The following is a 26750-nucleotide window of genomic DNA, read 5'->3' on the forward strand; positions in this document are numbered from 1 at the left end:
AACGGCACCCGCTGCAGTGCTCTTGCCTGGGGCCCCATGTCCACAGGAGCCTGGTGGGCTACTGTCCGTGGGGTCACACGGGATGGAGCACTACTTGCGACTGGACACCAGCCGCGTGGCCGCCTCACTCGTGCCCATCTGTCTAACAGCACCTGTCGCACCTTTCTCCAGGGTGTCTGAGACTCAAAGACTGAGCCGGGCGTGATAGGAGTTTGAAAGAGCCAGCAGCACCCCGCACCCCACACCCCGATTAGACAGCAGCATCCCCGCGGCACTGTGGCCTACTAGTAATTGCCTGTGCACATGTAGTCTCACTGCTGTTCCAAGACCAGACGTGCGCTTTAGTTGAATGACGCTGGCAGGACAAGTGGTATCTCCCATTCGGTAGGCAAGGAAGCCGAGGTGCCGCAAAAGAAGGTGGAAGGTGGTCTGTGTCAGTGAAGAGGCAGCTTGGTGGCAGAGGCTTTCTGCACCTCGTGACTGTGAGCAAACTAGTTCACTAGCAGGAACGTCATCTAACAGCTTTTTTGGGGGGGAGCACAGAGTGTTCCTGCCTGGAGAATCCCAGGGACGGGGGAGCCTGGTGGGCTGCGTCTGTGGGGTCGTGCGGGGTCGGACACGACCGAGCGGCGCAGCAGCAGCAGCCGAGTAAGAAGTGCTTTCACTCGCGCCCCGGCGTTTCTGATCATCAGTTTTATGCTTAATAAAGAAGGGACTCTGATTATAGATCTGGGATATGTTCTGATCTCCTAAAAAAGGAACAGATGTCATCCTGTTTGAAGTCACCTTGAATGGCATGGACGATTTTTCATCACAGGAGTGCATTACGTGGTTGAGGTGTGTACGAGCCATGTGATGTGTGTGTGTGTGTTTGCTGTAGGTCATGAAGTATTTTACTTTGAGCACTGTAATCTCATATATGACTGTGGCATTTTAGAATACTTAACTGAAAACTCACAGAATTTTTTTTTTTTTTTTTTTTTTTTGCCATGCCGTCTGGCTCGCGTGATCTTAGTTTCCCAACCAGGGATGGAACCCAGCCCCTTGCAGTGGAGGCACAGTCGTAACCACTGCACCACCAGGGAAGTCCCAGAAGTATTGTGTTTTCACTTTATAGTACGTCTTACTGGGGGTTAAGAGGTGGGCTTCTGAAAGGAATAGATCCAGAGCTGGATTCCAGCTCAAAGTCACTGACCTGTTCTGCTTCCGCATCTGTACGACGAGGGAAGGCGCGGCGCAGAGTCGCAGCGTTGCCGTGCGGATGCAGTGGGACAGGGCACGCAGAGCATCTGAGAGAGAAGCAAGAACTCTGGTGAGGGCACGCGGCGTGCACCGCTGTTAGCGACGAGGCCTCCACGGGTCGGCTCTGACACTGGTTATACGGAGCAGCTGTCTCGGCTGATGAGCAGCAGAATCCAGGAAGCCTGTCACTTAAGCACAGACTTCTCTGACTCCAGCACTGGAGCTGTGCTGACAGCTGAGCCTGCCGGGGGCTGCTTGCTGGCCAATCCTGGGACGGGGTGTGGTGTGTCTCGGGGGCTCATTAAACAGGGCCCTGTGCACCCCAGCGTCACGGTTAACCTCCCGTGCACTACTCTTATTTTCTGCACCTGCCTTTTAACGTTATTGGACTCCTAGCTGTAGATTCTTTTGTTTTTAAGCATCTGGTTTAAAACGCAGATGGACGTTTACAGGTTTCAGGTTTTGACTAGGTTTTGCATGATGTGAATGTTGTCCTGCAAAAGCAGACTTTCTCTTTGGCCCTTGCTCCTCGCCTGGGCGCTCGGCTTCAAGTCGGCGTGTTGTGTCTTGTTTCACCCCTTCCCTGCCCTCTGTGCCCTGCTTGACGTCCCTGCGTCGGGGCGGTGTGTGGCCGGAGCTGCACCAGTGGCTTGCGGGGTCTGAGTTCCTCCCCTAGGGTTTAAACCCAGGGCCCTGGCAGTGAAAACCCGGCGTCCTAGCCGCTGGACCACCAGGGAAGTCCTACGGCCACTTTTAAGACTTTACTTTTGGTTTTATTTTTTAATAGGCTTTTTTTAATCCCCGATATTTTATCTCGGCATTTTTCTTATGTTAAAAATGCCCAGTCTTTCTGATCCAGCAGTCCCATGACCAAGAGATGTTTTGTTGTTGGGGTTTTATTTCGGGGGGTTGTCGGTGATGAGCAGTATCAAGTATCCTTTACATATAAAAGTATGAACTTTGCAGCCCTGGACAAACGGTGTTATTGAAAAAGTAATAGTTACATTGTTTGAGAACTCTGGATTGATATTTTAGTGTTATTTCATATGAGAAACAACTCATTCATATTTCATATGAGACTATTTTAAGCAGCTGTGTAAGTATTTACACACATTTAAACCATCCAAAAGGAAATTCCTGGTACAGTAGTGGCTGCAAACAAATGACAAGATACAGGAAATTCCTGGTAAAGTAGTGGCTGCAAACAGATGACAAAACACCTCAGTCGTCACTGCCAACTGAGCCCTGAAGCGCGCTTTTAATAGAAAAGAAGTCATTTTTTATAAGTGGAAATACGCCGCCGCTGCTGCTGCTGAGTCGCATCAGTCGTGTCTGACTCTGTGCGACCCCGTGGACGGCAGCCCACCGGGCTCCCCCGTCCCTGGGATTCTCCAGGCAAGAACACTGGAGTGGGTTGCCATTGCCTTCTCTAGCCTATGTTAAAATTTTGTTGTGATTCAGATGGTCAGAATCCATCTGCCTGCAATGCAGGAGACCCAGGTTTGATCCCTAGGTTTGGAGGGAAGATTCCCCTGGACAAGCAATGGCACCCCACCCCAGTATTCTTGCCTGAAGAATCCCATGAACAGAGGAGCCTGGCAGGCTGCAGTCCGTGGGTTGGCAAAGAGTTGGACGTGACTGAGTGACTGATACTAGTAATCCTAGATTATATTCTTAATGCTTCTTGAAAATAAAGTACAGTAATTGTAAGGTGTTTCATAAAACGTGTTAAAATTATTGCAATTATAAACATTAGCAGATAACATAAGTTAAAGAAGAATAAGGTCCCATTATATTTAGCTAGTTCTCTGTGAGCAGTCTCATCTTTTAAGATGTTAAAGGAGAGGGCTTGTTCACAGCTTTGTTACCAAAGCTTTAAAACCAATTATTTAAAAGGATAAACAAGTTTTCTTACTAAAATATAGATACTAAAATGTAAATTTTGAAACTTGTAAAATTAGGCCATTATTCGCATACCCCTAGAACAGAGACCACATGTCTCCCCTGATCTTGGGTAAAACGTAGGTGTCGGCTTGCCTCATCTTGGTGCATTTGGCGACATCTTGCAGAGTGATCGTCAGGCAACAAATTCTCTCTGTGGGCCAGAAGGTCCTATAAGTTAGTAGGAAAAAAGTTGACTTTTTAGAGTTTTCTGGTGTGCTCAAATGCTCCCAGTTGTAGAAGCTTTGTTCCCTAGGATTACCGTCTTCACCATTGTTCGGCACTTTCTTCCAAACCCACCACCAGTCCTGGGTTCTGGAGCCGGTCGTGTTCTGTTCTGATTCTAAAATAGACACACCTCCTTCTGGGCACAGATCCACCGTCAGTCAGCTAGAGAGGAAAGCCTGGCCCTCGAGTCACCACGTCAGGCAGGCTCGGCTTGGCTGGTCCTTGTCTAGGCCCCGGTGCTGGCGGCCCAGGGAGCCCTTCTCACCCAGGGGCCCGTCACCTCACTCCACGGCCACCACGTCGATAGTATAGGAGCTTTGCACCAACACCCAAGCTCCTCGTTGAATTAGTTCCCATTAGTGACGTATTCCTGCCATTTTTGAAGTGTGGTTTAAACAGGTGAAATTAATGTGTGACAGAGCAGATGAAGTTTAAACACCATATACCAGCAACTACTGCTAAATTCTCCGTTTTCCTGTAGAGTCCTGATTCTGGCCACTAGGTGAACAGCATATTTTAAAATGTTTTAAGTTCTCCTCAGAAGGTTATTTTCATGTTTGTGCTGTGAAGTAATAAGCCATTTGGATACGTTGAGTGACGTCATCTCTAGGACTGTTGTTTTCACTGGGAAATGGAGTACGAAGCGTGTTTAATACGCTGCAGTCTTGAGGACAATGGATCCAGGAAGTTGGATTTCCCTTGGAATCGAGCCATGTTTGTTGTTTCTGAAGTGGGAAGAGAGTGAGAGAACCAGCTCAGTCGTAAAACACAAAGCACATGGGGAAGCGGCAGGCCACAGCGGGTGAAAGAAGAGGCATAAAGTCTTCAGAGAGGAGGGCAAGGGAAGTAAGGACATGCCAGGGACCAGGTCGCTGGCAGTTTGGGTTGGTGCCATCTGTGGGGTCGCACAGAGTTGGACACAACTGAAGCGACTTGGCGGCAGCAGCAACTGACCTTCTAGACCCAAGAGGTCGCCCAGGAACTGAAATCTCCAAAAACCAGGAAGCAGGAACAGTTGTCTTTTGGGTCCTGGAGTCTGGGTATTCGTTATTTAGGAATTCTTCTAAAATTTGGGGAATCTGGCACCCATTCCTGTTTGGAACAGAAGCTTCGGAAAAGGCATGACACAGTGTCTCCCAGGACAGGGCCGCAGAAGCCGCTTTTCTCTCTGCCTCCCTGGACTCACAGCCCACAGGAAATCTGGGCCTGGTTTCCTCTCAGGAAAGCGGGAAGTGGGCACCCTCTCTCTCCCTCAGAGTCGGGGTAAAGTATTGACTCACACAGATTGGCTTGTTTTTTTAACTCAAGTTTGAAAAATTATTTCAGCAGGTCTTTTAAGCACGAAGCCACGCCCTTTCCAGCCAAATACTGCTTCTGTCTTACGAAGCGGGCTCTGTGTGCATGCAGGTAGACAGCTGGCCCTCTGAGAGTCCTGTGTGTGAGACGCGTCCCTTCAGAGGCACCTCGGGGAGAGGAGCACTTGTGGCCCTGTGTTCTCAGAGGGCTTGGTGGGGAGTAGGCACTGCCAGGTCTCGACAGTCTCCTCAGAGAGTGTGGCGGGCAGTGGGCACTGCCAGGGTCTCGACAGTCTCCTCAGAGAGCGTGGCGGGCAGTGGGCACTGCCAGGGTCTCGACAGTCTCCACAGAGGGAAGTGGGCACTGCCAGGTCTCGACAGTCTCCTCAGAGGGAAGTGGGCACTGCCGTGGGCTCGACAGTCTCCTCAGAGAGCGTGGCGGGGAGTGGGCGCTGCCAGGTCTCAACAGTCTCCTCAGAGAGCTTGGCGGGGAGTAGGCACTGCCAGGGTCTCAACAGTCTCCACAGAGGGAAGTGGGCACTGCCATGGGCTCGACAGTCTCCTCAGAGAGCGTGGCGGGGAGTGGGCATTGCCATGGGCTCGACAGTCTCCTCAGAGGGCTTCGCGGGAAGTGGGCACTGCCAGGCCTCAACAGTCTCCTCAGAGGGCTTGACAGGGAGTGGGCACTGCCAGGTCTCGACAGTCTCCTGTCCACGGGGAGAAGAGGTGAGATCACACGCCCTGAAGTCTGGAATAGGACCTGCAGTCATCTGTAAACTTCTGTGACGTCTCCTTTCTGATCTAAAATTACATGCTAATTTTGTGTTCTACTCTGTTACCATTTCTTTTAGTTTTAAGATAAAAGTGAAGGCTCCATCGTCTTCTTAGTAACACTGATGCCCCCAGGTGTCCTGGTGTTCTGTAACTCTGTGATATACCACTGAGTCTCCCCAAGGGCACACATAACCAGTGTCAAGAAGAAATGATGGAAAGGAATTGCTTAGCTTATATATAGGATGCATTTCATTAAAGTTGGGTTTTAGAAATAGTTTTGGTGTTTAAGGGAATTTACTATTTGCAGGAATGGAATAGTAGTTGGTGGATTGAGGATTTTTTTGAAAAAAGTTTTACCCTGATGGTCATTTTTGTCAAGATGTTGCCAATAAGGTTTCCTAAATCTAAAATCCAGTTGAGAAAAATCAGAAATACTGTGTATAAACTTAAAAGAAAGGGTCTTTACAAATTAATGGAGAAGGGAATGGCAACCCAGTCCAGTATTCCTGCCTGGAGAATCCTATGGACAGAGGAGCCTTGTGGGCTGCAGTCCATGGGATTGCAAAGAGTCAGACGCAACTGAGCAATTAACACTTTTACAAATTGAAGTTCTTTTGCTTATTCAGTCAGTAAGCATTTGTGAAAGACTGTTAAAAGAACAGGAAATAGTGCTTGTAAGCAAAGCGCTCACTATCTGTGCTAACACCAGAGGCTGGGACCAGATAGCAACGTCCTGTGATTTTTAGGAATACACCTCCTTCAGCGTGCACAACTATATTGGGGGTGTCTCTCTGCTCAGTCTGCCCTCAATGGGGTGAGTTGCCTTCTCCTGCAGAAGCAGTCACATTAAAACCACACCAGTTCCTTTGCAGTGCCGCTTACTCTAGACTGAATCGAACCTAAGCGTGCACATTGCAGTCCCACCCTAACAGATCCATTAAGACCCATCCAGCTACTCAGGCAGCAAGTGATTGTCTGCGCCGCGGTGGGCAGTCATCTGTTTGTTTCTCCTTGTGGTGAAAGCGTCGGTGAGCTTCTGCTTTGTGCAGCCTGCTAAACACGCACCCGACATGGGAGGAGACGCAGCGAGGATAGCGTGAAGAGTTCCCTTCACAGGGGACGGTGTGCCAAGGCACAGACGGGTGAGAACAGGTTGGCGCGAGCGTTCACTCTGACAGCTGGACAGCGCGTGAGAGGAGGCAGGTGCTGAAAGGCGGGCTGAAGGCCACAGCCGACCAGCTGAGGACCTCGGGCACAGGTTGAAGGGTGGCAGGGCGGAGGAAAGACTGAGGCTGGAGTGGAATGAGGTAGAACAAGCCACGGCAGAAAGCCACCCTGGCAGCACCGTGAGCAGCGGCTCGGGGGGAAGGGAGGCTGAAAGCAAAGCTGGGCAGCGGCCCTCGTCCTCAGGGCAGACGTGAGGTCGGAACAGGATGGTGGAAGTAGACGGTGAGGGACTGGCTGCAGGGAGCTCAGGACTGGTGGCCGGGTGGGCCTGGGGGGGCTGGTGCGTGAGCCCGGCTGTTAGGATCTGCACCGCCGTCCCCAAGGCCAACTTTATAAGTGATACCCCGCTGAACTCATTTATAATCGTAATTTAAAGAAGGAGCGATTTTATGTCTATGGAATCGTAAAAGTTTACATCTTTAAAGGTAACATTAAAAAACGTTGCTAACCAATCATAAAATTCAGTGATGTTCCACGATGTCTTTAATCTTCCCCCTTAATACATACTCTGACCTCCGAATTCGTGTGTCAACTGTTTAGCCTTCTACATTACCCACACCTGTCAGTCCTTAAGCTCATGTTTCATCACCACCAGGAGATTGTATTGACACTGTGGGATGTGTTCTTTTCTCTGTACTGATGTATACAGACCATGCTACCAGAATAGCCCACTGTGAAGCAGTATTGTCAGAGTTTCATCCAGGTCCAGGTGACATGCAGCCATCATGTGTAATTGGGAAAACAGCCAACAGGAGGAGATGGCCATGTCCCTGTTACTAACATTTAGATCAAGTGAACTCTTGAGAGTGGAGATCTAGAGTAAGTGAAATGTAATGAAATTGTACCTACATTTATGATTTTTATATTAATAATAAGGCTAAAGAAAGATACAGAATTCTAACACTGTGTTCAGATGTTAAAGGGTGGTGGTGGAGTAGTCACTAAGTCGTGTCCGACTCTCTGAAACCCCAGGGACTGTAGCCCGCCAGGCTCCTCTGTGCATAGGATTCTCCAGGCAAGAATACTGGAGTGGGTTGCCATGCCCTCCTCCAGGGGATTGTCCCAACCCAAAGAGTGAACCCAGGTCTCCTGCATTGCAGGCAGACTCTTTATCGTCTGAGCCCAGGGAAGCCCTGGTTTGTTGTAAATGTTTAGGGCTGAACCGCAGTCAGACACAGTTCCTGCGTTTCGCTCTCACAGTGCAGTGAATCGTCAGAGCGATTCTCCTGCAACAGAGCCTTAGAGCCGCGTGAGCCACTTCTGCAGGCCGTGTCTTCTCGTTTCCACTTTTCCTTCAGTGTGTAGACCTGAGCTGTAACGAGCTAAGTGAAGTCACGTTACCAGAAAACCTGCCTCCGAAGCTGCAAGAGCTGGACCTGACTGGAAACCCCCGGCTCGCCCTTGATCACAGAACCCTGGAGCTGCTGAAGTAAGTCCTTGTGAGGCGCTGCCCCGCCCTGTTCCCTGAGGCGGATGCTTGCTGCTCGGTGCGGAAGTGGCATGGGAGGCGTCTGACGTGCGTGGTCTGTCTGCTCGGACTTGGAGTGAAGGGATTTGTGAGCCTGTAGGTGACCAAGATGGATGGACAGCCAGAAGGCTTTCAGGCAGCTGGACACTCAGGTCCTGCCAGAAGGCTTTTGAGAAAGCGTCCAGACAAACAGGAGGTGAGAGCGATGAAAGCAAAGTAGAAAGGGAGATTTAAAGACACAGGAGACCTCAGCCCTCTCCACTGTTCTACCAGGACACAGAGCCTTGGCCCAGGCCCTTCAGGGTGTCCAGACCTTAGTGTTTTCGTCTTTAAAGGAGGTGGTCTACACACTGTTTAAATGACTTTTCAGAACTAAGAATATACGGATTATCAAGACATATTTCATCCTTATACAGATAACTTTTAGTGTTTACAAATATCAAATGTCATTTTGTGTTAAAAATGTATAAAAATTTGTTAATAAATGGAAGCAGCTCTTTGGAGAAAAATAAAAGTCAAATTTCTATTGCACACCAAAATAAACTCCAGCTAAATTAAAGAGTTAAATCTATAACATGAAATAATTTTTAAAAGTAAGAAGAAATCATATAAATATATTCACAAACCAGAAAATAACTTTTAAGGCCAAAAAAGAGAGTGGGGGAATCACAAGAGAAGTCAGTATGTATAGATTGGTTTTGATATTTATGTTATATATAGTTATGTATGAGTCAGTAATGCTAAGTACTCATTCAAGCAGAAAATAAGCAAAGGACATTAACGTTTAATAAAGTACAGATAGTTACATGAAAAGATCAACGTGCAGCTTTATTGTGTATCAAGGAAATAGTAAATGAAATATTTTAATGATAACATTTTTCCCCTCAAATTGGTGCTGATGGAGGATTGTCCATTTATATAACTTTTTAAAAAAGCCATTGGCTATCTGTGTCAGACTTTAAAAAGTATTCGTATACCTAAATCAAGGTTTTCTGTGGTAAAAATTTTATTCTAAAAGATAATCAGAAATTTGTTCATTGTAGGCATAGGGATAGTCATCAAGATGCTTCTGATTACGCTTAGGATGAGTATAAAATCACACAGGGAGACTTTCATGATGGACTTAGAAAAAAATGCAGAACCATATAGATGATGGAATGACCCCACTGTTATACAGGCCTAGGACAGGGCCTGTTAAGTTCTCTACCGCAGAATGCACGCTACTAGAGTGCCCAGAGCGCCCTCCGTGAAGCCCTCTGGCTCCGGACTTGAAACGGTTAGTGACAGACAGTGGCATCGTGGCACTCACTCTTCAGGCAGAAGTGCCACCCTCTGTTCAGTGTCTAGACGGTTGTGGCCCCTTCATCACTTGGTAGAGGTCCCACACCTAACGTGTAACTTAGACCCTCTGTCGAGGGCTGGCCGATCTGTTCTCCACAAGGCAGTGTCAGTCCGTGTAGTGACCGCTCCGTGGGGTTAAGCTGCAGCTCCCAGACCCCCTCAGCCTCCCCTCAGGATGCGCACGAGTCTGCGCCCCGCTCACTTCAGAAGCTGCTGGTCGTGCTGTTCAGGAGGATGAATGCTGCTTCACCAGAAGGGGCTGGGGTCGGGGGAACAGGGTCATTCTTTTCTGTAATAATCAGGCGAGGAAATGGAATTGTTTAAAGGCTCTCTGTTCTTTTTGTTTGTTTGTTTGTTTGTTTTAAGTATAAAGGTCTTTAGAAAGGAACCTTCCATTTTTCTCTAGAGTTCAGAAACGTAAGTAGAAACTGCAGTGAGAGGCTGTGCGATACGCCTTAGGAAAGCCAGCGCATTGCTTACCGTGGTACATGGATCAAATCTGGTACCAGGTCACAAGGGAAGCAAACAAGAGCAGGTCTTTTTTAAATACCCCTTTTATTGATGTGTTTGAAAAGAAGATATATCCCACTGATGTAAAAGGAGGTATTTTATTTCTGAACTTTCCATTGGCACCATCTGTGATATTTATGTTTCTCAGCTTTTTAGGATAAAGGAAAAAGTGAATGCTTTCTGGTAATTAAGAGTAGGAACTTCTGTTTAATGAAATAGTTTTAAATTTCAAAGAAATTGCCACCAAATATTTCTAGAATCAAAGTTAATATTATTAGATATTGATTTACTTCTGAGTTGACTGCTTCAGGAAAGGTATTCAGTGCTTATTGTATTTTGGAGTTAATGAGTGCCAACAGATAATTTAAATTCCTGGTCTCAGGACGGAAGTGTTTAGGTGTTGAGGTTATATGCCCTTTCTCTTCAGTAACGGGGGAAAAACTGGTGGCAGTTTACAGATGGGGATTTATCTCACCACGTGGTAGGCAGCCTTTCAAGAACCTGCTACGTATCTGTATGACTTCGTGTTCTTGGGCATTGACTCCTTTCTCGTAGGCTGGTTTTTAATGAACTGTGTTTAAGGGTTTACTCTTTTAATATTTCTGTTTGGGGTCCTGTTGGACCAATTACAGCATACCACAGCCAAGGTGAGGTAAGAACTTGTCTCCCCATTTATATATATGTAGCTAACATGAAATTTACTGAATTACCCTCTTTTATTTTATGATATTGGTCTCAGCACGGTTGGCTGTGCGCGTGAGGAAAGAATTGGAAGCGTCAGGGAGCGGCAAGTCCCCAGTAATGTTTTGTAAATATTTAAAGGGGGTGATGTGAGCAGGTATTGGATTTGAGGATGAATGCTGCAGAGCTCTCTCACGTCGCCCAAGCACAGTCTGGTTGTAGCTCAGGTTCCGTTCTTTTCACATCTGGGCTTCATGCTGTGAGAACACACCTATCTCCAGTAGTTCATGTTCTCACGCCAAGGCTGAGAGCCTCTCATCCTGGCGGAGTGCAGCCGCCCCGGGCGGTGAGCGTGGAGGCTCAGTGCCCGCCACGGAGGCCGAGAAACTGGGCTCCGTGCTCCGTGCGTGCCCCTTGGGTCTCATTGCGATGAGTAGCTAGTTCTTGCTGCTGATAAACGTTTCAAACCCATTGAACACAGTGAGAAACGGTAAGTACAGAGTGCTTAGGTGCGTCTCGTTTCTCAGGTAAAGGTAGCAATGAGCACCTGTTCTGTTTTAATGATTCCCGGCCTCTCCGTTTCTCTGATCAGTAATATCCGCTGTTTCAAGATTGATCAGCCTTCGGCAGGAGATGCTTCTGGAGCTCCAGCCGTGTGGAGCCACGGCTACACCGAAGCTTCAGGGGTGAAAAACAAGTAAGTTGAAACTTTGGAATGAGAACTGCTGCCCGCCCGCCTCCCCGCCGTAGCAGGGCAGAGAGAAGCCCGTCGCTGGCACACACTTCCCCATGCCACCTGTATTCCGGCATGCTTCCCCAGAGGGAGGCCACCACGTGACTTAGGCGGGAACATTAGCTCAGCCCCGCTTGGCACACAACCACCCTCTTTGTGAGAGAGGTTGCTAGGAGACGGTGTAACTGACACATTCTGTCTCTGTAGACTCCTGTGTTTGGAGAATGCATGAGTGTTGAAACGCATCCCCACTCTTTTGAAAAGCCCCTTTATCTTTCTCTGAAGCCTGTTTATCAAGCAAAACAGGGACGGTATTAAAGCAGCAGAAGTAGCCTTGATTGTCCTCACGATCCCTAAAGGTGCTGACAGCATTTCTGTGGAGCTGTTTTTTACAGTCTCAATCAGCTCGTCAGGAGTGTAATGTCCACTCTCTATAATGTCAGCTGTTTGTCTTGCCACCAGGTCCTGTCCATCCAAGTTCCTTTCTCTTCCCTCTTTTCACCAACCTTCCCTGTCTCACATGCAGATGTTGGTTTCTTGAGAATCGTAATCCTGCTCTGCAGGCTTGCTTTTTATAAAGGGGTGCTGATCATCAGTGCAGGTGAAGAATCCGCCTGCAATGCAGGAGACATAGGTTGACCCCTGGGGGGGAAGATCCCCTGGAGGAGAGCATGGCAACCCCCTCCAGTATTCTTGCCTGGGGAATCCCATGGACAGAGGAGCCTTGCGGGCTCCAGTCCAAAGGGTTGCAGAGAGTCAGATGCGACTGAGAGACTGCTCAGCAGTGGCAGAAAGGCCAAGGAGCCTGTAAATTAGAATAGTCGTCATTTAGTTAGCTAAGGCACAGGAACACCCAGCATTCAGAGCGAGCAGGCCGGAGGGGGACAGAAAGTGCAGGACAACCTCAGGAGAGCTAGCAGCCTTCAGCCCTCGGTGCTCATTGGAGTCAGGCAGGTGCAGAGCACTGAAGAACATTCGCCAACCGAGGACCATTAAACCAGAGTGTGTTAGAGCCTCCCCAGGGGACTCCAAGGGGCCTCCGGGGCTGAGCACTGCGGGGGCGCTTTCCTTCCTGGGAAGGAAAAGGTGGAACTGTGGCTGCCACACTGGCTGCTTTTCCGTGGGTCAGAAAGCAGAACGGAACTCACGCTGGGTCTGACTCGGCAGTCCTTTCCTCTTTCCCTGAGAGTGTGATGTGGAATATTAGAGAAGATGTAGGCTTCCTTCACCACGTTAGGAAAAGTCCCTTCTATGCCTAGTTTGCTAAGAGTTTTTCTAACGTGCATCAGATTTTCTGTTACAGGCTTTTTCTGCATCAGTTGAGGTGATTGTATTTTTTCCTGTCTTGGTCTGTTGAGATAATGAATTGTATCGATTTTAGAATGTTGAATCCGTGGTGCCTTTTCAGGATGAGTTTCAGTGTGGTCGTGATGTATTACCCTTTTTATATTCTGCTGGGCTCACTCTTCTGCTAATTTGTTGATTATATCTGTATTCACAGTAATTTTTTTCTTGTGGTGTCTGATTTTGATATCAGGGTGATTGCTGGCCTCACCTCATAAACTGAGTTGAGAGAAGTATTTTGTCTTCAGGATTCCACAGTCTTCTGGAAGAGTTTCTATAGCCTTGATATTATTTCTTCCTAAATTTTTGCTAGTATTTGCCAATGAATTCCACCTGGGCCTGGAGTTTTCTTTGGTTTATAACTAAATGTGTGATTTCTTTAATATAGGATTATCTCTTTCTTCTTGAATGAACTTTAGTAATTTATGTCTGTCAAAGAATTTGTCCATTTTCATCTAGTTTTCAAATTTGTTGGCCATAATGTACCATTGTCCTAGGGTCTGTAGTAGCGCCTCCCCTCTCCCTCCTGTCTGTAGGGTCTGTAGTAGCGCCTCCCCTCTCCCTCCTGTCTCATTCGCCGTTTCTCTTTCTATCCTGATCAGATCAGCTTCAGGTCTCTCAGTTTTATCGATGTTCTCAAAGAACCAGCTTTTGGTTTCATTGAATTTTTTTGTTGTTATCTTTCTGTTTTCTATTTCATTGACTTCCGCTCTTAGTTTTATTATTTTCTACTTGTTTGGATTTATTGTGCTTGTAAATTTCTAGCTTCTTAAGGAATAATTTTGGGTCACTGATTTGAGCTTAGGGTATTAATAGTCTAAGTATTTAGAGCTATAAACTTCCTCCTAACCAATTTCCCCAGTGTGGTTGGAGAACATGCTTTGAATCACTTGAATCTTTTAAAATTATTAAGGCATTTTCTGGCCCAAAACGTGGTTTATTATGGTATATGTTTTGTGTGCATTTGGAAAAAATCGGGTAGGCTGTCATTTAGATTGGGTTTGTTGAAAATGTTTTTCAAGTCTTGACTGTGCTCACTGATTTCCTGTCTGCCTTTCTGTCAGCGCCTGAGAGACTGTGATTATCTGGGTCAAGGTCAAGATTACAAGGCCAAGGTTGACCTTGTTCATTACGGCTTGTCTGTTTCTCCGTGTGGTTCTCTCAGTTTTTGCTTCATGTACTTCAGAGCTCTGTTATTAAGTGCATAAACATTTAGAATGTTAGTGTTGTGATGAACTGACCCTTTAATCACTATAAAGTAACTATTTCTGTAATATTCTTCATGCTGAAATATATTTGGTCTGATATTAATGTAGCTGCTCTGGCTTCCTTTTGTTTACTGTAGCATAGTATAGTTGACCCTTCAACTACATTGGAATACGAGGCACCAACCAACCATCAGAAATCCATGCGTCACTTTACAGTTAGCCCTTTCCATCCAAGGTTCCACATTTGCAGAGATTGTATAGGACTATAGTAGTATTAGAGGGAAAAAAAGTTAACATATAAGTGGACCCATGCAGTTTAAACCTGTGTTGTTTAGGGGGCCACTGTGTATCATTTCGAATCTTTTTTGCTTTTAACCTATTTGTCTCTTTATGTTTAAAGTATATTTCTTATTAGCAGCATATGGTTCAGTCTTGCTTTTTAATATAATCTGAACCTTTTTGGGTAGTGCCTAGGCCATTTTCACACTTAATGAAATGCTGACATGCTTACGTTGACACCTGCCAGTTCAGTAACGTCTGCCTTCTGTCGCCTCGTCTGTTCTTGATTCTCCTTTCCTTCGTTCCTTTGGGTCATTTCCTATTCCTTGTTATCTCTCGGGTTTGCGCTCACTGGTTCCACTCTGCGTGTGTGTGCCTTGCTTCGGATCTGCAGTGAACCTTGCCCTTGTTCATTGCGGCTCACCCTCTCACATATGGGGTGAGAGGCTCACGCTGTGTGCTTGCTCTCCCCCTCCTTGTCTCTGTGCCATCGCCGTCACGGTCTACCCTTGCTTCTGTTACCAACCCCAGGACACGTTATTATAGTTGTTACTTTAAACAGTTATTTCCCAAAGTATTTCTCCACTTCAGTATTGTCGACATTTTGAGCCAGATAATTATTGTTGTTGGAGAGCTGGGGAGGGATGGGGTGTCCTGTGCATTGCAGGATATTTAGCAGCACCTCAGCCGCTACCCCCGGGATGCCAGTATCACCCCCATCCCAGTCATTATCAGCAAAGACGACTCCGGGGGCAGAAGGTCCCCTGTTGAACCGCTGTCTCCTCTGTTTTTCGGCTGCACCGTGCAGCGTGTGGGATCCTGCTTTCCCCATGAGGGGTCAGGCCTGTGCCTCCTGTAGCGGAGGCGTCAAGTCTTAACCACGGACTGCCAGGGAAGTCCCGAGAAGCACCATCCTAACATGATATTTAAAATTAAAAGGAAGCGTTTCTCTGTACTCGCCTGTGGGTCATTTCCGATGCGCTTCCTTCGTTTGTGTGGAACCAGATCTCCATCGGGCGGGCCATTCTCCTCTGCTCCACGTGTTTCCGATTTCTTGCAGTGCCGATTTCTTGCAGTGCCGTCTTTCGTATGTGCGTCTGAAAACGTCCGTTTTGCACCATCACCTTCGGAAGCTGTTCTCACTGGTTTAGGAAGCAAGGGTGACGATCTCCGTGTCAGTCTTGAAGACGCTGCTGCTCCGTCTTCCGCCCTGTTTCGGACGAGAGCCCTGCTGTCTCTGCTCCTTCGTTCCGTGCAGGACACGCTTTGCCTCTGCCCCCCAGTTCAGTCCAGTTGCTCAGTCGTGTCCGACTCTTCGCGACCCCATGAATCGCAGCACGCCAGGCCTCCCTGTCCATCACCAACTCCCGGAGTTCACTCAGACTCACGTCCATCGAGTCCGTAATGCCATCCAGCCATCTCATCCTCTGTCGTCCCCTTCCCCTGCCCCCAATCCCTCCCAGCATCAGAGTCTTTTCCAATGAGTCAACTCTTTGCATGAGGTGGCCAAAGTACTGGAGCTTCAGCTTTAGCATCATTCCTTCCAAAGAAATCCCAGGGCTGATCTCCTTTAGGATGGACTGGTTGGATCTCCTTGCAGTCCAAGGGACTCTCAAGAGTCTTCTCCAACATCACAGTTCAAAACCATCAATTCTTCGGTGCTCAGCTTTCTTCACAGTCCAACTCTCACATCCATACATGACCACAGGAAAAACCATAGCCTTGACTAGACGGACCTTTGTTGGCAAAATAATGTCTCTGCTTTTGAATATGCTATCTAGGTTGGTCATAACTTTCCTTCCAAGGAGTAAGCATCTTTTTAATTTCATGGCTGCAATCACCATCTGCAGTGATTTTAGAGCCCCGAAAAATGAAGTCTGCTGCTGTTTCCACTGTTTGCCCATCTATTTCCCATGAAGTGATGGGACCAGATGCCATGATCTTCATTTTCTGAATGTTGAGCTTTAAGCCAACTTTTTCACTCTCCTCTTTCACTTTCATCAAGAGGCTTTTTAGCTCCTCTTCACTTTCTGCCATAAGGGTGGTGTCATCTGCATATCTGAGGTTACTGATATTTCTCCCGGCAAGCTATATTCCAGCTTGTGCTTCCTCCAGCCCAGCATTTCTCATGATGTACTCTACATATAAGCTAAATAAGCAGGGTGACATTATACAGCCTTGACATACTCCTTTTCCTATTTGGAACCAGTCTGTTGTTCCATGTCCAGGTCTAACTGTTGCTTCCTGACCTGCATATAGGTTTCTCAAGAGGCAGGTCAGGTGGTCTGGTATTCCCATCTCTTTCAGAATTTTCCACAGTTTATTGTGATCCACACAGTCAAAGGCTTTGGTATAGTCAATAAAGCAGAAATAGACGTTTTTGTGGAACTCTCTGCTTTTTCCATGATCCAGCGGATGTTGGCAATTTGATCTCTGGTTCCTCTGCCTTTTCTAAAACCAGCTTGAACACCAGGGAGTTCACGGTTCACGTATTGCTGAAGCCTGGCTTGGAGAATTTTGAGCATTACTTTACTAGCATGTGAGATGAGTGCAATTGTGCGGTAGTTTGAGCATTCTTTGGCATTGCCTTTCTTTGGGATTGGAATGAAAACTGACCTTTTCCAGTCCTGTGGCCACTGCTGAGTTTTCCAAATTTGCTGGCATATTGAATGCAGCACTTTCACAGCATCATCTTTCAGGATTTGTAACAGCTCAACTGGAATTCCATCACCGCCACTAGCTTTGTTCATAATGATGCTTCCTAAGGCCCACTTGACTTCACATTCCAGGGTGTCTGGCTCTAGATTAGTGATCACGTCATCATGATTATCTGGGTTGTGAAGATCTTTTTTGTACAGTTCTTCCGTGTATTCTTGCCACCTCTTCTTAATATCTTCTGCTTCTGTTAGGTCCATACCATTTCTGTCCTTTATTGAGCCCATCTTTGCATGAAAGTTCCCTTGGTATCTCTAATTTTCTTGAAGAGATCTCCAGTCTTTCCCATTCTATTGTTTTCCTCTATTTCTTTGCATTGATTACTGAGGAAGGCTTTCTTATCTCTTCTTGCTGTTCTTTGGAACTCTGCTTTCAGATGCTTATATCTTTCATTTTCTCCTTTGCTTTTCGCTTCTCTCCTTTTCACAGCTATTTGTAAGGCCTCCCCAGACAGCCATTTAGCTTTTTGCATTTCTTTTCATGGGGATGGTCTTGATCTCTGTCTCCTGTACAATGTCACGAACCTCATTCCATAGTTCATCAGGCACTATCTATCAGATCTAGGCCCTTAAATCTATTTCTCACTTCCACTGTATAATCATAAGGCATATGATTGAGGTCATACCTGAATGGTCTAGTGGTTTTCCCTACTTTCTTCAATTTAAGTCTGAATTTGGCAATAAGGAGTTCATGATCTGAGCCACAGTCAGCTCCTAGTCTTGTTTTTGCTGACTGTATAGAGCTTCTCCATCTTTGGCTGCAAAGAATATAATCAATCTGATTTCAGTATTGACCATCTGGTGATGTCCATGTGTAGAGTCTTCTCTTGTGTTGTTGGAAGAGGGTGTTTGCTATGAGCACTGCGTTCTCTTGGCAAAACTCTATTAGCCTTTGCCCTGCTTCATTCCACATTCCAAGGCCAAATTTGCCTGTTATTCCAGGTGTTTCTTGACTTCCTACTTTTGCATTCTAGTCCCCTATAATGAAAAGGACATCTTTTGTGGGTGTTAGTTCTAAAAGGTCTTGTAGGTCTTTATACAACCGTTCAGCTTCTTTAGCATTACTGGTTGGGGCATAGACTTGGATTACTGTGATATTGAATGGTTGCCTTGGAAACAAACAGAGATCATTCTGTCATTTCTGAGATTGCATCCAAGTACTGCATTTCGGACTCTTTTATTGACCATGATGGCTACTCCATTTCTTCTGAGGGATTCCTGCCTGCAGTAGTAGATATAATGGTCATCTGAGTTAAATTCACCCATTTCAGTCCATTTTAGTTCGCTGATTCCTACAATGTCGACATTCACTCTTGCCATCTCTTGTTTGACAACTTCCAATTTGCCTTGATTCATGGACCTGACATTCCAGGTTCCTATGCAGTATTGCTCTTTACAGGATTGGACCTTGCTTCTATCACCAGTCACATCCACAAATGGGTATTGTTTTTGCTTTGGCTCCATCCCTTCATTCTTTCTGGAGTTATTTCTCCACTGATCTCCAGGAGCATATTGGGCACCTTCTGACCTGGGGAGTTCCTCTTTCAGTATCCTATCATTTTGCCTTTTCATACTATTCATGGCGTTCTCAAGGCAAGAATACTGAAGTGGTTTGCCATTCCCTTCTCCAGTGGACCACATTCTGTCAGACCTCTCCACCATGCCCGTCCATCTTGGCTGGCCCCACAGGGCATGGCTTAGTTTCATTGGGTTAGACAAGGCTGTTTTCCGTGTGGTTAGATTGACTAAATTTCTGTGAGTATGGTTTCAGTGTGTCTGCCCTCTGGTGCCTTCTCATAACACCTACCGTCTTACTTGGGTTTCTCTTACCTTGGACGTGGGGTATCTCTTCACGGCTGCTCCAGCAAAGCGCAGCCGCTGCTCCTTACCTTGGACGAGGGGTATCTCCTCACTGCCGCCCCTCCTGACCTTGAATGTGGAGTGGCTCCTCTCGGCCCTCCTGCACCTGCGCAGCCATCACTCCTTGGACGTGGGGTTGCTCCTCTGGGCCGCCGCCCCTCACGGCCCTGAGATTTCTGGGAACTAAGGAAGTGGCTCTTAGACTTCCCCCACCCCTGCCTTTATCCCTGCTTTTCAGCAATTTGATTTTGATTTGCCTCAGTTAAGCTTTTTCTACTTGCTTTTGCTTGCTGTTTGTTGAGCTTCTTGTATCTGTAAGTTTGTCATTTTCATCAGATTTGAAATATCTTTATTAATTCTTCAAAACATTTTTCTGCCTGTCTCTCTTCTTTTCTGAAGACTCCAGTTCCCTGTGTGTTAGGCTGCCTGAAGTCATCTCCCCACTTATTAATGGCCTGGCTTTTTGTTTCTCCCCCAGGCATTTTTCCGTTTTAGAGAGTGTATGGGACACAGGTGCCCTCCATGGAAGCAGTCTGAGCGGAGAGACTGCAGGTCTCCGGAACACCCGTGCAGCTCGTTTCCCGCCAGCGTACACGTTTCCTTTACTTTCCCAGTGTTTCAGTTGTGACTCCGTTTTTGCTCCTTGTGGAAGTTTTCCTTAATGAATGTTTTGTGAAAGAATGTGGACATACGCATTCATAATCTGGTGTAATTCCCCGTGCCTCTTACAGTCTTTCAGTGCTATTTAAAAATGAAATCCTCAGAAGAAGAGAGTGGGGGAAAGCCATGGAGCGTAGTGTGTGCTCACCGTTTTTCTTCGCTCACAGAAGTTAGTTGGTGTAAATGAGCCGGGGTAGTTCTGCCTTGTCGTTCAGTCACCCAGTCAGGCCCAGCTCTTTGCCGCATCGTGGACTGCAGCACACCAGGCTCCTCCTCTTCATTTTCCGGAGTTTGCTCAGATTCCTGCCCATTGAGTTGGTGATGCTGTCTAACCATCTCATCCTCTGACACCTGCTTCTCCATCTGCCTTCAGTCTTTCCCAGCATCAGGGTCTTTTCTAATCAGTTGGCTCTTCATATCAAGTAGCCAAAGTATTACCTGCTCTTAATCTGCTCAGAGTCACGAAGAAGGAGACAAGACTGGATTATGCAAATGGGAGAAGAACCACAGTTGGGTTGGGCGTGGAGAAGAAAAGATGAGCTGACTGAGCACAAAGCGCTTTTGCCTTGCAGGTTGTGTGTGGCAGCCCTGTCGGTGAATAACTTCCGCGACAACCGGGAGGCCCTGTACGGTGTGTTTGACGGGGACCGCAACGTGGAGGTGCCCAACCTGCTGCAGTGCACCATGAGCGACATCCTGGCCGAGGAGCTGCAGAGGTCGCGGAGCGGCGAGGAGTGCATGGTGAACACCTTCCTCGTCATGCAGAGGTAGCGCCTCCGGCCCCGCGGCGGGCCTCATCCCTGCTCCCGGTCGCACTGGCAGAGGCCAGGAGTGAGGTCATTCTGCCCGTGGTGTGTGTGTGTGTCTGTGTGTGTCTGTGTGTGTGTGTCTGTCTGTCTGTGGTTGTGTGTGTGTCTGTTTCTGTGTGTCTGTGTCTGTGTGTCTGTGTGTGTTTGTGTGTATCTATGTGTGTGTGTCTGTGTTTGTATCTATATGTCTGTGTCTGTGTGTCTGTGTGTTTCTTTGTGTGTGTGTTTGTGTCTGTGTGTGCGTGTGTCTGTTTCTGTGTGTCTGTGTTTGTGTGTCAGTGTGTCTGTTTGTGTGTCTGTTTCTGTGTGTGTGTCTATGTGTGTCTGTGTGTGTGTGTCTGTGTGTGTGTGTCTGTGTTTCTGTGTGTCTATGTGTGTGTCTGTCTGTGTGTCTGTGTGTGTGTGTCTGTGTTTCTGTGTGTCTATGTGTGTGTCTGTGTGTCTGTTTCTGTGTCTGTGTGTCTGTGTTTCTTTGTGTGTGTCTATGTGTGTCTGTGTGTGTGTGTCTGTGTGCGTGTGTCTGTGTTTCTGTGTGTGTGTCTATGTGTGTCTGTGTGTGTGTCTGTGTGTGTGTGTCTGTGTTTCTGTGTGTCTATGTGTGTGTCTGTGTGTGTGTGTGTGTGTCTGTGTGTCTGTTTCTGTGTCTGTGTGTCTGTGTTTCTTTGTGTGTGTCTGTGTGTGTGTCTCTCGGTGTCTGTGTGTGTGCGTGTGTTTCTGTGTGTCTGTGTGTGTCTGTTTCTGTGTGTTTCTGTGTGTCTGTGTGTCTGTGTGTGTGCCTCTGTGTGTCTGTGTATCTATATCTATCTGTGTGTCTGTGTTTCTTTGTGTGTGTCTGTGTGTGTCTCTGTGTCTGTGTGTCTGTGTGCGTGTGTTTCTGTGTGTGTCTGTTTCTGTGTGTTTGTGTGTGTCTGTGTGTGTCTCTGTGTGTGTCTCTGTGTGTGTCTCTGTGTGTGTATCTATATCTGTGTGTCTGTGTTTCTGTGTGTCTATGTGTGTGTCTGTTTCTGTGTCTGTGTGTCTGTGTTTCTTTGTGTGTGTGTGTGTCTGTGTGTCTGTGTGTGCGTGTGTTTGTGTGTGTGTCTGTGTCTGTTTGTGTGTGTCTCTGTGTGTCTGTGTGTGTGTTTCTTTGTATGTGTCTGTGTGTGTCTGTCTGTGTGCGTGTGTTTCTGTGTCTGTGTTTTTGTGTGTGTCTGTGTGTGTATCTATATGTGTCTGTGTGTGTGTCTGTGTTTGTGTGTCTGTTTGTGTGTGTGTGTCTGTGTGTCTCTGTATCTGTGTGTGTGTGTGTGTGTTTCTGTGTCTGTGTGTGTCTGCGTGTGTTTTTGTGTGTGTGTCTGTGTGTCTGTGTCTGTGTGTATATCTATATCTATGTGTCTGTGTGTGTGTGTGTCTGTGTGTTTTTGTGTCTGTGTGTGTCTGTGTGTGCGCGTGTCTTTCTGTGTTTGTGTGTGTGTGTTTGTGTCTGTGTCAGTGTGTCTGTGTTTGTGTGTGTGTGTCTTTTTCTGTGTGTCTTTGTGTGTGTGTCTGTGTGTGTATCTATATCTATGTGTGTATCTGTGTGTGTGTCAGTGTGTCTCTGTGTGTGTCTGTTTCTGTGTGTCTGTGTCTGTGTGTGTATCTATATCTATGTGTGTGTCTGTGTGTGTCTGTGTGTGTGTCTGTGTGTGCATGTGTCTGTTTCTGTGTGTGTTTGTGTGTGTGTGTCTGTGTGTGTTTGTGTGTCTGTGTGTGTGTGTTTCTATGTGTCTGTGCACGTGTCTGTTTCTGTGTGTTTGTGTGTCTGTGTGTGTGTCAGTGTGTCTGTGTGTGTGTCTGTTTCTGTGTGTGTGTGTGTATCTATATGTGTGTGTCTGTGTGTTTGTGTCTGTGCGTGTGTCTGTTTCTGTGTGTCTGTGTGTTTGTGTGTGTCTCTGTGTGTGTGTTTCTGTGTGTGTGTCTGTGTGTCTGTGTGTCTGTGTTTCTTTGTGTGTCTGTGTGTGTCTTTCTGTGTCTGTGTCTGTGTGTGTCTGTTTCTGTGTGTCTGTGTGTTTGTGTGTGTCTCTGTGTGTGTGTCTGTGTGTATCTATATGTGTGTGTCTGTGTGTGTCTGTGTTTCTTTGTGTGTGTCTGTGTGTGTGTCTCTCTGTGTGCGTGTTTCTGTGTGTGTGTTTGTGTGTGTGTCTGTGTGTGTGTGTGCTTGTGTGTGTGTGTCTCTGTGTGTGTATCTATATGTGTGTGTCTGTGTGTCTGTGTGTTTGTGTGTGTGTCTGTGTGTGTGTCTCTGTGTGTGTATCTATATCTATGTGTGTGTGTCTGTGTTTGTGTGTGTGTGTGTTTGTGTGCATGCATCTGCTCAGTTGTGTCCAACTCTTTGCAGCTCCATGGACTGCACAGCCCACCAGGCTCTTCTGTCCATAGGATGTTCCAGCAAAAAGACTGAAGTGGGTTACCATTTCCTTCTCCAGGGGATGTTCCCAACCCAGGGATCAAAGCCACATCTCTTGCATCTTCTGTGCTGGCAGGCAGGTTCTTTACCACTGAGCCACCTGGGAAGCCCTGTTCAAGACACCGTTACGAGAAGAGTCGTAGGCCTTTCCCTAGAGGCTCTGGTCGCCATGGAAGTTGTAGTATGTTGTTTCTAACTCTGAGGGCTGAGTGTCGTGAGCATTCCCATGCTCACAGCGTTGCTTGCTCTGTGTCGCTTTAAAGGCTTTGTAGGTTGTGAAGGACGTGCCTGTTGGTGTTGCACTGCAGACACGTGACCCTGTGGGACCAGGAAGCAGAGAGTGCTTCAAGGCCACAGGAGCAGAGACGATCTTTCCTGCTTCTCTTCTTTCTCTCTCCCTTGATAATCTGCCAGGGGAAGTATCTTTGCAGCAGGGCTACCGAAAGTGTCCGCTGCGGAACGCTGCCCCGGAGAAGCCTCGACAGCTCCCCCAGGCACGAGGACTCCTCAAGAGCTCGGTAGACGCGGCCCAGTGAGGTTCCTCGCCGCAGCTCACCTCGGTGGCGTGCGCAGTTAACAGTCGATGCTGATAGCAGCTAGTGTTTACTGAGCCCTTAATACATACCAGTCATTACTCTAAATGCCTTAATGCCGAGAGGCAGAAGACAGGGACGTCTGTCTCTACATCTGTCTCCTTTTCTGCTTTGACCACCATCTTATTTCAGAAAAAAGCAAACACTTATTATACACACACACCACACACACACACCCTTCACACAGCTCAAACAGGCCTGCTTTTTACAGACCCCGAGCACTGGGTCAGCGTTAAGAACTCGAGACTCTCAAGCCCTGGTCACTGGCTGCACTTCTCCCAGATGCAGCCCGAGTCTGGCTTGGCTGGAGGAGCCACGGCCTCTGACCCCAGGGAAGCCGTGCTGCCCTGGTAGAGCCTAGAGCTGATGGCCTAGACGTGCCCAAGCTGGGGTCCAGAGACCCCCGCCGCGCCACTTTCCGCCTTGTTTTCCCTGTGGGTCAGCAGGGTATGGGCCGTGTGCGATGCGCACGGTCCTTGCAACAAGCCTGTGTCCTCTCTGCCAACGTCTGATGCCGCGATCTGGCCGCCCTTGCTCCCGTCTGTGGTGCCCCTGGCCTGACCTTCAGGGTCTGCCCTTGTGAACAGCAGGGTCTGTCCGTCTGGACCTTCCTGCTCCTCTTGTGCCCAGGTCAGTCTGGAGGCTCTGCCAGCCTTGGGCCTTGCCGCCGGAGGTCTGAGCACCTTTTGATTGCCAGCACTTGCAGGTGCCTTGTGTATTCAGTGCATGAGGGACTAATGGTGAGCAGGAGCACTTTGGAGCTCGTGCTTAGACGGTCTTTCCTGTAAACATTGGAGGATGGACCTCATTCGTCTGGAGAGTCATAGTGTGCAGGACAAGAACATGAACAGCGCAGTGTGTGAAGGCTCCTGCCTGCAAGCAGCCCGTGAGGGGCGCGATCGGCCACTCTGACGCGTCGTGGGGGGGTCACACCTGCTCCTGTGCGCTGGGTCCCCCCCGCCCCTCTCGGGAGCAGAGGGTGAGGGAGACGCGGCCACCCCCGCTGGCTTTGGCCGCACTGAAACGGGCGCCGCAGGCCACACCAAGCCGGGTAAGGGCTCCTTGTCCCTCAGCGGCTCCTCGGGCTTTCTGTGGCGGAGCGGCCCCGCGCAGCTGGGAGCAGGCCCTGCGTGTGTGCCTGTGTGTGCGCCCAGTGTCGCGGGCTCCCCTGCGCCCGGCAGGCCCTGCTTCGGTGAAGGCGCCGCGTGGAGCCCCGAGCTCTGCTCCCCTGCCCCGTGTGGCCGTCTGGCAGCGGTGTGGTCTCTCAGCCCCGTCTCTGCACTCCAGGAAGCTGGGCACAGCCGGGCAGAAGCTTGGAGGCGCTGCCGTCCTTTGCCACATCAGGCACGACCCTGGGGACCCAGGAGGACCCTTCACCCTGACCTCCGCCAACGTGGGCAAGTGCCAGACGGTGCTGTGCCGGAGCGGCGAGCCGCTGCCCCTCTCCAAGTCATATGCTGTGAGCTGCGAGGAGGAGCTGCAGAGAATCAAGCGGCACAAGGCCATCATCACCGAGGTGAGGGCCGTCTCCCTCAGGTTGGGCGGGGCTGGGAGGGGGCTGCGGGACCGGCCGGGGAGCATCTCCGTCGGCGTCCTGTAGACGCCGGAGCTGATCCGAGATGACAGGTCCGGATCCACAGCATCACAGAGCAGGCTGCGTGTGACGTGCCTGAGTCATTATACGTGCAGAATACAGTACAGGGCCCAGCGGCCTCTCCACGTCGGGGCCGGGCAGTCATCCTGGCTGTTCCTCAGGGCGCCCGCTGGGGGCTCAGGCCCAGCAGCCTCTCCACGTCGGGGCCGGCCGGTCATCCTGGCTGTTCCTCAGGGCGCCCGCAGTGGGGCTCAGGCCCTGCGTAGGGCCGGGCAGTCACCCTGTCCCATCCTCGGGGCGCCAGCAGAGGGCTCAGGCCTGGTGGCCTCTCTGCATCAGGCTGGGTGGTCACCCCGTCTTATCCTTGGGGCGCCCACGCGGGGCTCAGGCCCAGCAGCCTCTCCGTGTCAGGCTGGGTGGTCACCCCATCCCCTTCTCAGGGCGCCCACTGGGGACTCAGGCCCGACGGCCTCTCCACGTCGGGCCAGGCGGTCATTCTGGCTGTGTCTCAGGGCACCCGCAGTGGGGCTCAGGTTCGGTGGCCTCTCTGCGTCAGGGCGGGTGGTCACCCCGTCCCTTCCTCAGGGCGCCCGCAGGGGGCTCAGGCCTGGTGCCCTCTCCATGTCAGAGCCGGACGGTCATCCTGTCTTTTCCTCAGGGCGCCCGCAGAGGGCTCAGGCCCGCAGAGGTCACACTGCCTGCCCTCCTCTCCTCCTGGCTCTGGGCCCTGCAGGCTGTCACCTTTCAACCTCGGCGCCTCGGCTTCCTCCTGGGTGAAGCGGGCGTGGCGAGGCGTCTGTCTGGCTCCCGAGGCCAGTGTACGTATCAGTGTGAATTAACTAGTTGTTACTTCAGTCCGTGCCTCCTGCTGCACGCAAATAAGGCGGTGAGTGGTTCTCAGCCAGGGGCCATTCCCCCATCAACACCACGGACACTTGGTAATGTCTGAGGACATTTTTGTTGTCACAACTGGGGTGGAGAGTGCGTGCTTTCGGCACGTAGCCAGTAGAAGCCAGTGTGTGTGCGCCTGTGTGTCAGTCGCTCAGTCTTGTTTGACTGTTTGCGACTCCACGGACTATAGCCCGCCAGGCTCCTCTGTCTCTGGGATTCTCCAGGAGTGGGTTGCCATTTCCTTTTCCAGTAGATCTTCCCGACCCAGGGATCAAACCCTGGTCTCCTCCCTCATTGCCAGCAGATTCTTTACCGTCTGAGCCACCAGGGACGCCCAGGGAGAAGCCGGGGACGCTGCTGAGCGTCCCACGGTGCCGGGCGGCCCCTCTGAGCCTCCACGGTGCCGGGCGGCCCCTCTGAGCCTCCACGGTGCGGGGCGGCCCCACAGCACAGTCTTTGGCCCGGAAGGTCCAAGTGCCGCTGCTGAGAAAGGCCGTCGGGCTGTGGCACCGAAGGCTGCTTGCGGCACAGCCTCCAGAACGGGCTGGAAGAGCTGGACTCTGTTCACACGCTCACCCTGCAGTGGGGGTCACCTCTGTGTGCCTGAAACGGATAGGTGCTGTCGACGTGATTCCCTTGTCTGCCCACAGGAGGTGTCCAGTCTCGCTTGTCAGTAAAGCCCGAGGAGCCGTGTGATGTCCAGGTGGACAGTGGTGGAGGTCTGCAGTCAGTAGAGAGAGACTGACTCCAGGAAGGCTCGCCCAGGGCCGTGAGGAAGACAACTCAGGACCTACCGTGGGAGTCTGGGAAAGGAGTCTTCCTCTCGACCCCAGGCCCCTCCTGTTCTGAGAGCAGAGAGGACTGAAGTGGACACTAGACGCCATGTAGGGAGCGAAGAGTCTCAGATGGGACCGAGTTACACTGTTAACTGTG

General features: G+C 49.2%; 1 protein-coding gene and 1 long non-coding RNA gene across 2 annotated transcripts in view; one reads left to right on the top strand and one right to left on the bottom strand.

The window, feature by feature from the left end:
- PHLPP1 (PH domain and leucine rich repeat protein phosphatase 1) overlaps positions 1 to 26750 on the top strand; it is a 232258-nt gene that overhangs the window by 202736 nt on the left and 2772 nt on the right. The window contains exons 13-16 of the mRNA XM_042239364.1: positions 8006 to 8136; positions 11300 to 11404; positions 20078 to 20272; positions 24620 to 24848. Of these exons, the coding sequence (XP_042095298.1) occupies positions 8006 to 8136; positions 11300 to 11404; positions 20078 to 20272; positions 24620 to 24848 (660 nt within the window). The remainder of the gene's footprint in view (positions 1 to 8005; positions 8137 to 11299; positions 11405 to 20077; positions 20273 to 24619; positions 24849 to 26750) is intronic.
- Positions 1191 to 4626, bottom strand: LOC121817703 (uncharacterized). The gene is made up of 2 exons (XR_006057728.2): positions 4366 to 4626; positions 1191 to 4136 (listed from the first exon to the last, which is right to left on the bottom strand). It is a non-coding gene; the product is annotated as an uncharacterized LOC121817703 (long non-coding RNA).

This window comes from Ovis aries, chromosome 23 (assembly GCF_016772045.2).
Source record: "Ovis aries strain OAR_USU_Benz2616 breed Rambouillet chromosome 23, ARS-UI_Ramb_v3.0, whole genome shotgun sequence".
In the NCBI taxonomy this organism is placed as follows: Eukaryota; Metazoa; Chordata; class Mammalia; order Artiodactyla; family Bovidae; genus Ovis; species Ovis aries.